At 51.4% G+C, this 12,840-nt stretch overlaps 2 protein-coding genes across 2 annotated transcripts; one reads left to right on the plus strand and one right to left on the minus strand.

Moving 5' to 3' along the window:
• Positions 1 to 482: 482 nt before the first annotated feature.
• Positions 483 to 8,146, minus strand: PtA15_2A297 (uncharacterized protein; the record flags this gene model as incomplete). The annotated part of the gene is made up of 12 exons (XM_053166303.1): positions 483 to 505; positions 578 to 1,070; positions 1,133 to 1,629; positions 1,723 to 2,023; positions 2,333 to 2,373; positions 2,450 to 3,315; positions 3,407 to 3,560; positions 5,520 to 5,625; positions 5,693 to 5,706; positions 7,224 to 7,934; positions 8,010 to 8,030; positions 8,128 to 8,146. 12 exons carry the CDS (start codon positions 8,144 to 8,146, stop codon positions 483 to 485), a joined length of 3,246 nt encoding a protein of 1,081 aa, XP_053017539.1.
• Positions 8,147 to 8,840: 694 nt separating this feature from the next.
• On the plus strand, positions 8,841 to 12,543 carry PtA15_2A298 (uncharacterized protein; the record flags this gene model as incomplete). The annotated part of the gene is made up of 7 exons (XM_053166304.1): positions 8,841 to 8,928; positions 9,001 to 9,204; positions 9,408 to 10,398; positions 10,499 to 11,942; positions 12,029 to 12,203; positions 12,313 to 12,422; positions 12,490 to 12,543. The coding sequence occupies 7 exons, from the start codon at positions 8,841 to 8,843 to the stop codon at positions 12,541 to 12,543; spliced, it is 3,066 nt and encodes a 1,021-aa protein (XP_053017540.1).
• Positions 12,544 to 12,840: the final 297 nt, after the last annotated feature.

Below are 12,840 nucleotides of genomic sequence, written 5' to 3' on the forward strand. Positions count from 1 at the left end.
GTTGGCGCAACCAGTCTTGGTCGTACGTTCCTATTGGTAACCCATGCGGGGCTGAGACTGTACTTTGATTTGGGTTTGCTGATTACCTGCGTGTACGCTTTGGGGGTGCATTGCTGTGCTTGTCCCAGCAATTGCTTCTTATTTGATCGAGCTTCATCATGAGACAAGTGACTTGTGAGTGGCGCCATGGCATTGTGAGCGTGACACAAGATTTTTGTTGTGCATTCGGCGGCTTGGGTGCCTCGTCGTTGGTCTTGTCTTCACTGCAGCAGCTTTCCACAATTGGCAAGAGTTGGGCGAGAGACAGCTCGGACAGAAGTGTGGAGATGCGCCACTCGCAAAGCTATGTACATATTATCAAAAGAGCCGGGAGATATCAGCTACCATGCAAGCTGTAAAAAAGGGTTTCAAAAAATGCTTTACCCTTGACCAACGGGTAGTTCGTTGGTGGGCCTTGTTGCGTAATGCTCTCTGCTCAGGTGTCATCTTATTTTGTTCCCAATACCTAAGATCATCCATGTTAGTTACCAACACCAGCTACACTGAAGAATTTGAAATCCTGACCTTTTAATCAGACTATTGGTAGCATGATTATGTATCATTGTGGCAGCCAACTCTTCACTACATGTCTCCCGCGTAACGTCCTTGTATTTGCCAGCATCCACCAATGTCATGAAGATCCAAACGGCAAGGTCCCACAGGAATGTGTTGGCGGCCGTGCTTGTCGGCGAACCAAGATCTGGCCGGAAAGATTGAACCCCTGCTTGCCGCATCATGCATTGCATGATTTGGAGGGTCTCTTGGGAAGCTTTTGGGTTGCGCGGCCAACCACTTTGATACTCAACGTCTAATTCCATGTGATCCTCCTCACCGTCTTCGCCGGCACTGTCATTTTCTCCGCTACTGTCACGAGTGACGCTGCTGTTGCTATTGGTGTCAGACGCGTGTCCGTTGGATTGCGGCTCTAGCGTGTAAATCCAGGATCTCCGTTCTGCAGCAGTTGCAGGAGGTGGGAGTAGATCTTGCAGACCGCGCCCAAGGAGGGTGGCACAGTGTTGCCCTATTGCATCCTAATATAGGAAAAATAGATCAGTAATACGGTATCATCCCCACTAGGCTAAACAAAGCATACCGGGATGGGTCCACCTTGTGGTATGGGTCCAGAGGGTGCAGGTCTTGGGGTCGCCCTGCGGCCACGGGGCCTTGCACTGGGGGTTTCATGAATTTCTTCTTCCTGGTCTGATGGCACAGCTCGGGAGGAGGGGCGCAAACGGGAGGCAGCACCCAAATGAGTCGGATCCGAGGCAGGTGTGGCTTGGAGTGATGAGACACCAGTCGCTATGGTTTGCATAGATTGTAGTAATGACTTAGGAATATCTAATAAATTCCCCGGTACAGCAGGATCATTGGGTTCGTTGGTGTGAATGGGGGGATCATCTACATCCATTTGGTGCATTGCGTCATCCACGGTTGCAGCCCATTGGATTAGCCGTTGCGTAGGAAACAGGGTTTTGAACTGTTGGGCGGTTGATGGTTCCGGCTGCTTGTGGGAGGGTAAGTGGCATGGTGGATTAACCGCCGGTGATAGGTTCATCAGATCGGGGATCTCCAGAACTGGTTCTACTGAATCTTTGTTGCAAAGATTCGGGGGCTCTAGCACTTCAACACTTTGAACGCTCTAGGAGCCACCTACATGGGCAGGATCATCCGCTTGCTGTTTACCTTTTGCTGTTTTGGATTGGGTGACGGGAACGTTTACCGGTATTTCTTGATCAAGCTGGGGAGTCTTCTGCGTCTCCTTGTTTGCTTGATGCCTCTTGCATGACGGTCCCAAGTGTTTTGCCCACAATTCCTTTTCTTCCAGGTATTTAGCCCACACACCCTCTTGCTGTTTAGCCAAGGTTTTGTAATGCTTTACGTAGTTTTCCTTCTTGTCACTCGAGCGAGGTTTGATTGCAAATTCGGTCAGTACCTCCTTGATCTTTGCAATAGTAAGTTTCTTTGGATCTGTGTGCCATTGTCGCTGTGGGTATTGGGGGGGGGTGGGGGGAGGGGGTCAAAGCGCGACAAGCTGAGGTGTAGCAGACTGATCAGGGGCAGCAGGCTGAGACGTCGTGGGCTGGGGGGCAGCGAGCGGAGGTGTAGGGGGCAAGGTGGAATCAAGTTGAGGGGAATCTGCCTGATCTTTGTTTGCAAAGCCTGGCTGGCTACCAATTTCTGGGCAAAAGTTGTGACCATCTTCCTCATCTGATGATTTTGTGATAACAATGTGTCTTCTCGTTTTTTGGGTTCGATCAGATGGGGTTGCAGAGTTGTGATTTTCCTTATAGACCTCCTTTAAACGCTTGCGTCTCCGATGCAAGTCCTCTTCACCTGGTATGTAAGATGGCACAAGGGGGTTAGGATGGTGAAAGATTCTTCAAAAAAGTATACAATTTGTGAAACTCACACGGGCTTTCTGTTGACGCTGTTGGCGGGTGCTTGCCCAGATGTGAAGAAGGAATTCCAATGTCGCAACTAGGCAATACCTGCAGCAGTGGGTCCGGTAAGTTCTGATTGGCAATGTTACAGTCCGCTTGGTGGTGATCAGCGGGCTTGTTTGCAGCTTCCAAGCTGGCAGGCAGCTCCTGGAAAGCATCACCGCTAGGAGCCACACTTGGCGGCAGCGGCGGTGGGTCCAGTAAGCTCTGATCTCCCGTGTTGTAGTCCAGTTGGTGTTGAGCGGGCTTGTTGACAGCCTCTGGTCCGGCAGGCAGCTGCTGGAAAGCATTGCTCCTCAGAGTGGCACTCGGCGGCAGCGGCGGTGGATCCGCTAAGCTCTGATTGGCTGTCTTATGGTCCGGTTGGTGTTGAGCGGGCTTGTTGACAGCCTCTGGGCCGGCAGGCAGCTGCTGGGAAGCAACGCCCCTGGGAGTGGCACTCGGCGGCAGCGGCGGTGGGTCCGCTAAGCTCTGATTGGCCGTGTTGTAGTCCGGTGGGTGTCGAGCGGGCTTGTTGACAGCCTCTGGGCCGGCAGGCAGCTGCTGGGAAGCATTGCCCCTCGGAGTGGCACTCAGCGGCAGCGGCGGTGGGTCTGCTAAGCTCTGATTGGCCGTGTTGTAGTCCGGTGGGTGTTGAGCGGGCTTGTTGAAAGCCTCTGGGCCGGCAGGCAGCTGCTGGGAAGCATTGCCCCTTGGAGTGGCACTGGGCGGCAGCAAGGGTGGGTCCTGTAAGCTTTGGTTGGCCGTGTTATGGTCCTGTTGGTGTTGAGCGGATTTGTTTGCAGTTTCTAAGCTGGCAGGCAGCTGTGGGGAAGCATCACCGCTAGGTGTGACACTCTTGTAGTCCAGTGGGTGTCAAGCGGGCTTGTTGACAGCCTCTGGGCTGGCAGGCAGCTGCTGGGAAGCATTGCCCCTTGGAGTGGCACTTGGCGGCAGCGGCGGTGGGTCCGCTAAGCTCTGATCGGCCGTGTTTTAGTCTGGTGGGTGTTGAGCGGGCTTGTTGACAGCCTCTGGGCCGGCAGGCAGCTGCTGGGAAGCATTGCCCCTTGGAGTGGCACTCGGCGGAAGCGAGGGTGGGTCCTGTAAGCTCAGGTTGGCCGTGTTATGGTCCCATTGGTGTCAAGAGGACTTTTTTGCAGTTTCTAAGCTGGCAGGCAGCTGCGGGGAAGCATCACCGCTAGGTGTGACACTCGGCAGCAGCCGCGGTGGGTCCGGTAAGCTCTGGCTGGCGGCGTTATGGTGTGGTTGGTGGTGAAAAAGCTTGCTTGCAATGGTATTCAAGCTGCCTGACCGTGGGTTTGAGGCCATAGCAGCTTCAAAGGTTGGAGGATCTGTTGACCCGTGTAATAGTAGTTGAGGACTGTCAAAGCTCTCCGGCATCAAGCCTGCAAGGTCCCTGTGAATAGCAGTCACTGCAAGAAAAACTCTAGAAACTGCTTGCAGTTGAGATGCAAGAGCTCAAGGCAAGCTGTGCTTCATGCAAGAATCAAGCACTGGTTGATCCCATGCACATTGTCTAATTTATGCAAGAGTGAGTCTAAGGTACAAAAAACTAAGTACAGGAGTTGATACCTGTGCAAATTCCCCTTTCATGTGTACATACCCCTTTCATGTGTACATACCCCTTTCATGTGCATATATTCCTTTGTATGCATTCACCCCTTTCATAATGTGTACATAGCCCTTTATGTGCACATACCCCTTTCATGTGTGTATATCCCTTTCATGTGCATTTATCCCTTTCAAAATGTTTACATACCCCTTTCATCATGTGTTCATGACCCTTTCATGTTTACATGTCTCCTTTGAGTTTTTTAGATCCCTTTTAATACCCCTTTTATGATTCAGGCTTACATACCCTTTTGATGTTTACATATCCCTTTCATGTGCAAATACCTCTTCTGCACAAACCCCTTTCATGCATAAATACCCCTTTCATGCATACATACTCCTTTCATCATGTGTACATATCCCTTTTATGTGTTAATACACCTCCTCACATTCCCCTCTCATGCGTACATATTTCTTTCATCTGTACATATCCCTTTCATGTGTACATACCCTTTTTATGTTATTCTGGCTGGATTCAATGGTACATGGAGTGTTTAATGAAAGAAAATAAAAGGGTGCTCAGGGGGATGCTCATTTGCCTCAGCCTACTGCATGAGAACTACAGCATGTTCAACATTGAGATGCTGAACAAGGTGCACACTCAAGGTGCACCAGCACAGAATTTGGGTGCTTGACTCCAGCTTGAGCTGAAGCTTAATTGAAGCTTTCTGCATCTCAACTGCAAGCAGTTTCTAGAGTTTTTCTTGCAGTGAGCAGGAACCCTTGAGGACAATTGGTCTTCCGTTACTTCTACTGAAGCAAAGCTGTCTAAGTCAATCAGCAGATCCGGAGCTTGTATTTCTTCCTGGTTGTACTCGAATGACGGTAATTCCTGGTTGAAGGGAATAGGATTGAGAGAGGTGCTGACCGGGGTTGGGCACTTGATGGGATGGTAGTTAAGTACTGATGGGAGCAACTGCGGCACACTTGTCTGTTTGTTGGATAGGCCATTCACTGGAATCAAAGTATCCTCTGAACTGCTTCCCCATTGTTCTCCATGAGCAGGTTGGATCTTTGATCTAGAACTCGCCAGATCAGCTGGTTCCAAAGCAGTTTCTTGAAAGGGGGATCGTGCAGCTGGAGAGCCAAAGTCATAGGATTGTGTACTATGACCCTGAGCAGGTACCTGAGTGGAATTGGGGCATGGGTCAACACCCCCATTGTGATCTTTTGTACTAGGGGAGTTGGGGTGAATGCTTGAATTGTTGTATTGCAACAACGCAAGCGGTTGAGGTACCTCTGCAGAATTGGAAAGATTTATCAAGTCAACGCTGAGGCACGCTCAATTGCTGTTTCTACCATTATACGCTGTCTCAGGAAGTACAGAATCGTGAGCAACATGGCCCAAAGACACTTCACTATCATTTGCCCCATTATCCATAGTCCCGGGGCTTGTGTGATCCTGAACCTCTCCAGAATTAAGCTTACCAAGCGTGGCCAAATGCCGCTCAACAATCCACACGGGTCGCCGGCGGATAGGGTCCAACATTGGTGTTGGATAGCTGCGTGGGCGTTTCAAAGGATAAGCAGGGTCCTGTATGTGGATTTCAACATCCATTGTCAGTCAATTTTGGCAAGGAATGAATCAAGTTACCACTTACCAGCTGAGGGGTTTCTGAGGATATATGTGACTGAGGAAAATTGGCTAACTCATCCTCATGAGGAAGGCTAGATTCAACTTGGGGCCTTGAAAAGGGATTTGGCTGAGGCAAACCATTTGAAGCATCTTCAAGCTGGACTCAGCCCGTTGCTTTGATGAAGTGGGCTTGCTGTGTGATTCAGGTTGACCATTGGTGGACGCGCCCGACTGCGTGTTCACCAGGAAAAAAAAATAGTCACTTGATGGCAAGTGACATGATGCAGCTTTGGTTTCTGCTCCAGAGCTACTCCAGCGCTGCTCCAAGTCTGCTCCACCAGCACTTGTAGAGCTTGCAGGACTGCACCAGAGCACTCAATGTGGCACAGTCAGCTGATCCTAATTTTTTCCCAGGAACAGCTGATGCTCATCATAAGCTGAGCAGTAGGCATTGACTGAGCCTGGGCCAAAGCTGAGCATTGGCTGAGCCTGGGCCACAGCTGAGCATTGGATATTCCAAGCCTGATACAAATTCAAGTGTCAGCTGGACCAAGTATATTCCAAATCTGAGCATCAGCTTAGCCAACAATGGTCCAAGCTGAGCATCATCTTGGAAAAGGCTTGTGCAGAGCTTAGGATCAGCTGGGACAATAATGTTCCAAAGATTAATACCAGCTGGGCCAAAACTTTTCAAAAGCTGAGCATCAGCTGAGCCAATGCTGGTACAAAGCTGAGCATTGGCTGAGCCAAGGCTGTTCTGAAGCTGAGTATCAGATGTTTTGAGACTATTCAAAAGATTAATATCACCTGAGCCAAGGCTGTTCCACAGCTGAGCATCAGCTGAGCCAAGGCTGGTCCACAGCTGAGCATCAGCTGATCCAAGGCTGGTCCACAGCTGAGCATCAGCTGAGCCAAGGCTGGTCCACAGCTGAGCATCAGCTGAGACAAGGCTGGTCCACAGCTGAGCATTGTCTTAGCCAAGGTTGGTCCACAGCTGAGCATCAGCTGAGCCAAGGCTGGTCCACAGATGAGCATAAGCTGTTACAGGAGTGGTCAGACTCAGAATCTGAGCATTGGCTGGGCCAAGATTTATCCAAAGCTGAAAATCAGCTGAGCCAATACTGGTCAAGCTGAGCATTGGCTGGGCCAATGATAGTCCTAGTATGAGTCTAAGATGAGCCATGAGTGGAATAAAGCTGAAACGCAGCTGGGCCAGGACTGGTTCTGATCTGGGCAACATAGCTGAGCATGAGCTGGGCAACAAAGCTGAGCATAAGCTTGGAGCTAAAGCTGAGTATCAGCTGACCAGAAATGGGGATCAGCGGTGCCCAGTGAAAACTGAGGATCTCCTGTGGAAATTCTGAAAGTGGTTAGATGGTGGGTAGATGGTGGGTAGATGATGGGTAGATGGTGGGTAGATGATGGGTAGATGGTGGGTAGATGGTGGGTAGCCCGCTGGAGCTGGCATGATGTCACTTGTCATCAAGTGACTATTTTTTTTTCCTGGTGGTTGGTCTCTGAAACCACGGGCAGTACAGAATCCGGTAGAGGCAAACCGTTTGCGCTGGATTCAGCCCGTTGCTTGGGGCAAGGGGGGGTGCTTTTGGGTTCTGGTTGGCCAGTGGCACTTGTGCCGGGCTGTGCGTTGGTCTGCAAGATCATGGGTGATATATGATTGGACCAAGGTAAACCGTTTGAAATAAGGCTAGATTCTGTCCGCTGGTGGATATCTGGTTGCCCATTGATAATTTTGCCCAGCACTGTGTTGGTCTTTGAGACTACAGGTGGTATAGGATCCGGTTGAGGCAAAACCTCTGGCACATCTGCATGAGGCAGGCTGGATTCAGCCTGTTGCTTTGGGCAAGAGGGGGCGTTGTGGGATTCCAGTAGGCCATTGGTGCTTGTGCCAGGCTGCGCGTTAGACTTTGAAACTACCTCTGCCTGGGGCTCCGTTGGGTGTGTAGGCTGCTTGATTACGCGCTTGCCTCTAGGCGGTGGGTCCGCTGGAGATTCCGCTTGACTACTTGCCAGCTGGCCTCTACGTGGACGCTTAGTTGTCTGGGCCGGTGGGTTGTCCTGTGCCTGATCAGGCACAAATAATCTTTTTCCGCGGCCTTTGGTAGTGGTGCTTGGATTACCACGCAGGGAAAGTGGTCTGTTGTCCTTGTAGATTTGAACCAATTTACTGTGACAAGCTTTTGAATCAAAAGGTATGCCCCGGCTCTTGAGGTGCTTCTTCAAGCCCAGAACTAATAACTTCTTGGGGTCTTTGTGTAAGATAGATGGATAAAATCAGTCATAAGGATCTGATTTGTGGATGAAGAAAATTCCGGAATACTCACCTGGCCATTCCTCTTTCTCTGCTGCAGGCCGTCATGGAGAACAGTTTCCTGGTCAGTTATAAGCAAGCTTTCAGGAAAAACCGTTGAAGGTCTGGCAAAATACATATGTACAACGCACCATCTGCCGTCACTGACATAATCCTTGCAGAAGCTTGTGTTGATCTATCAGCTACCGTGAAACCAAGAAACCAGTATATTATCTATTGTCCGAACCTAATGTCATCTATTGTCTATCAACTTCAACTTATAAATATGTACAGAGTTTGATGTGGAGGTCTTGCTGATGATTTGAAGTTCCTCAGTGCAGTTGATCTGGTCTACTCCGGTATCCGGTATTATTATATGAGGCCAAAATCTCTCTCTGTGGCTCAACTATCCCGGCATGCCCGGGGGGGGTCTCTCAGACTCAGTGTATTGCATCCATCAACTCTCAATGTGATTGAATCCTGTTCCAGCTCCGCTCTTCCTACCCCAGCATACACTGACAGCACTTCATAACCCCTCTAGAACCAGCCAGGCCTTCATATTATTAATTATACAATGACTCCTTCACGCAGTGGGCCATATGACTCTTGACTGGTTGGAATGACCACTAGGGACATTGTCAGTTTCCTCAAGCGACTGGACGGCACGATTGATATACCTCAAAAGATCAAGATTGACAAAATCAGAGAGCTGGCCACTTGACGTTTGCAAGCTGGTGCGCCTTTTACCATGACCTGCTAATTCCGCGTTGCTAATTGCCTGGAATGTACGCCAGTGTCACCCAATCCTGGCAGATTTCCCTATGACCCCCGTCTCGTTGGCAAGACTATTGCCCAAATAAAGCAAATGCTGTGTAACCTTGAAAACCCGATTGAGGCCCCTTGCAAACTGAAGATTGATGAGCTTAGGAAATTTGCTACAGAGCAATTGCAGGGTACGTATTTTTTGATCCACTGGTTTGAATCTATAGCTGACCGGACATTAACCGTACTAAAACAATGCCCAGAACAAGACTTGGACTATGGCTCTGAGCTGACGGCCATCTCTGATCGCGCCACATCTGACTCTGAGAGTGGATCTAAAGATGAGGACATCAAATCGGCAAAGGATACCCGCACTGGTGGTCGCGTCCCGACTTCAAGCCCCCCTGCGCAAGAGCTAACCAGCGGGAGTCCCTTGTGTTACTGTGATGAAACCATCAGTACTCCAGGTTCAGGCAGTACCTGTGGCCCATGAACGCGCTCCGGTGCGCGTTTCGAGACTCCAGAAAAAGGCGACACCATCAGTACTCCAGTGCCAGGCAGTACCCGTGGTCCACACACGCGCGCTCCAGTGGGCGTTTCAAGGCTCCAGAAAAAGGTAAATCTGTTGATGTCAGTCCGGCTTCAAACCCAACTCCAACAAAATGCCCAGCTCCCAAACCGGCAAAGCCCGTAACCCGGCACAAACCGGCTAAGCAACCACCCGGTGAGCCCCAACGGGAAGTGAAAAAATCACCACATTTGTGGCATCCAGGAATGACGCTCATCTTCTCTACCTCGCAACAGGATGAAGTTCCTGCGGCGTCTTGCTCCATGCCACACCCGCCAGCAACAACCTCAAAGAACGTTTCCATCATTGATTCACCAGTGGGACGCAGAAAATCTGAACCACTAACCCCGTCCAAGCTTCAAGATCAATCACCGGTTGCATCACCATCCAAGAAATCCTCCGGCAGAATCAGTCCGATCCTAATTGATATCATATCCAGCAAAATTCCCTCTGACGCAGCGCATCTTGCGATAAAACCCAACCTCTTCCAATCTGACAACATGCAGATTTTAACAACCATCAATTTCTCAAAGTCATTGCCGGAAAACACAAATTCCAGTGTGAATGATACTGCCCCGGCCATCTACATGGATGTGCCGTTGGACGCGGTTAACGTTCCCATTTTGCCCTTGAATGCCAACTGTAGTATGAATCATATTTCCTTGGAAATCTACTTGAATGCGCCGTTGGAAATGTGTAACATCCACCTTCCGCACTTGATCTTACCAGTGAAAAGCGTATCCCTATTGCCACAGAAGAACAATAGTCTCAAAGTCCAGGACAATCAGCTGTGCAAGTCTAAGCGCAACAGCACCGTTAGCAAAGCCATTGTGCCCATGGAAGTGGACACTGATTATCACAAGGCCCCCATTGAGGATCCTATTGAAGAACCCGGGCCGCGCACCATCGACGATATCTTCCAATGGCTTGACAAGAATATTGAAGCGGCAAAGTTGCGACTTCAGTTGCCCCCCCCGCCATTTGTGCCTCTGACAAGCATCACGTCACTCCAACAACAACCAGAGAGTCAACTCCCACCAGCGTCCCCAACAACCCACTTCAGATCCGCTAATTTTGAATTTTGGGATGACACGTACACTTGGCCGGTTGATTTTAAGCAAGTTTAGTGCCTATCCGGCTTCTGTGTGGCATCTTTCACTAAGCTGACTATCAGTCTTCCTGAACGTAGTCAGGTGCTCTATGCCAGAGAAAACTGAAGCTTTCAAAACTGGCAAGCCCAGCGTCTGGGACAGACCTTCCACCAAGGGTGAGGAGAACACCCCAGCCCTTGAGACCGCCCCTGCCGCTTCTCAGCTCCCACAAGCTGGCTCAAAGCTCCCAAGCGTTGACGAGGAGCAAGACTTGTCTTCCCCGCCACTCCCAAAGGCAGAGGACAACCCCTCAGCCCCTCCTCAGCTTCCAGGGGCTGTCTCAGAGCTCCAAACCATCAACAAGGAGGAAGCCTTGCCTTCCCCACCATTCCCAAAGGCCAACAACGGCGCTCCAGCCCTCCCTCAGCTTCCAGGGACTGTCTTGGAGCTCCCAACCACCGTCAAAGTGCACGCCCCGTCTTCCCCGCCACTCCTGAAGGTCGAGGACGACACCTCAGCCTTCCCTCAGCTTCCAGGGGCTGTCTCACAGCTCCTAACCGCCGTTGAACAGCACACCCTGTCTTCCCTGCCACTCCCAAAGGCCAAGGACGGCGCCCCACCCCCTCCTCAGCTTCCAGGGGCTGTCTCGGAGCTCCCAACCACCGCCAAAGAGCACGCCCCGTCTGCCCCGCCACTCCTGAAGGTCAAGGATGACGCCCCAGCCCTCCCTCAGCTTCCAGGGACTGTCTCGGAGCTCCCAACCGCCGTCAAACAGCACCCCCCGTCTTCCCCGCCACTCCCAAAGGCCGAGGACAACACCCCAGCCCTCCCTCAGCTTCCAGGGGCTGTCTCGGAGCTCCTAACCGCTGTCGAACAGCACGTCCCGTCTTCCCTGCCACTCCTGAAGGCCAAGGACAACGCCCCAGCCCCCACCGCCAAAGAGCACGCCCCGTCTTCCCTGCCACTCCTGAAGGTCAAGGACAACACCCCAGCCCTCCCTCAGCTTCTAGGGGCCATCTCGGAGGTCCTAACCGCTGTCAAACAGCACGCCCTGTCTTCCCCGCCACTCCCAAAGGCCGAGGACGATACCTCAGCCCTCCTTCAGCTTCCAGCGACTGTCTTGGAGCTCCCCACCACTGTCAAAGAGCACGTCCCGTCTTCCCCGCCACTCCCAAAGGCCGAGGACAACGCCCCAGCCCCTCCTCAGCTCCCTGAAGCTGCCTCAGTGCTCCCAACCGCCAACAAGGGGGACACCCCCTCCTCCCTGCCGCTCTCAAAGGCCAAGGACAACCCCCCAGCCCTTCCTCAGCTTCTGGGGGCTGTTCCAGACCTCCCAACCGTTGACAAGGAGGAAGCCTTGTCTTCCCCGCCATTCCCGAAGGCCGACAACGGCGCTCCTGCCCTCCCTCAGCTTCCAGGGGCCGTCTTGGAGCTCTCAACCGCCGTTGAAGAGCACACCCTGTCTTCCCCGCCACTCCCAAAGGTTGAGGACAACCCCCCAGCCCTTCCTCAGCTTCCAGGGGCTGTCTCGGAACTCCCAGCCATTGTTGAGGAGGACAACCCGTCTTCCCACCACTCCCAAAGGCCAAGGACAACACCCCAGACACTTTGACCGCCCTGGCTCTTCCTCAGCTCACAGAAGCTTCATTGGAGCTGCTAATCGCTGCTGAGCAGGACGTTTACTTTTCCCTGTCACTCCCAAGGGCTGAGGACGACACCTCAGGCTCAGACTCTACAACTGCCCTGGCAGCAAACCTTCATTTTGAGCCTTGTCTATCACCTTCTACCATAGTAATGGAATCAGCTGGTAAGCAAATTGAGATACACAACTCCCCCCAGAGCTCTGGTTCCTCAGCTGACAAATCCACATGGTCCCCATTCCTCCCCCCCTCCCCTCTCCATCCTTGCATACCCAGATCTGCACGATTTACAAGCTTCCGCATCTCACGCCGACTTCCAAGGATACCAAACGTTGTCTGAAGCGAGTTATGAATCAGCTGATGCAGGTGATTCATTTGGCGACAACGTAAGTAGTAATGGTCTTTGGTTTACAGACCATCCATCCCTGAAACGTACCACCCCCTTGGCAATAGTCCTTCAATCTGAGCCCTACACACCTCTCCAGCATTCCTTGCAAGCCTGTCTAACTCACTCGCAGATGACAGGGAGGATGAGATCCTCTAAATCCAACGGAAGCATGTGTTTTTTTATTTTTCTTTCCCTTTGTCACTGCTGTTCTGTACTGTTACAACTGAAAATGAAATGAAGTCTCCAGACGTGCTGGGTGAGCATGAGAAAGTGGCAATGATTGTGAGACAGTAAATGAGAGAGGGATCCCGGATCTGGAAAATGACCAGATATTCCCAAGTTTCAAGCAAGATACATGGCAAAAGGGTTCAACCAGATACTGGGAAAGGACTGGAAAAAACTTACGCTCCAACCGC

Source organism: Puccinia triticina, chromosome 2A (genome assembly GCF_026914185.1).
Source record: "Puccinia triticina chromosome 2A, complete sequence".
NCBI lineage: Eukaryota > Fungi > Basidiomycota > Pucciniomycetes > Pucciniales > Pucciniaceae > Puccinia > Puccinia triticina.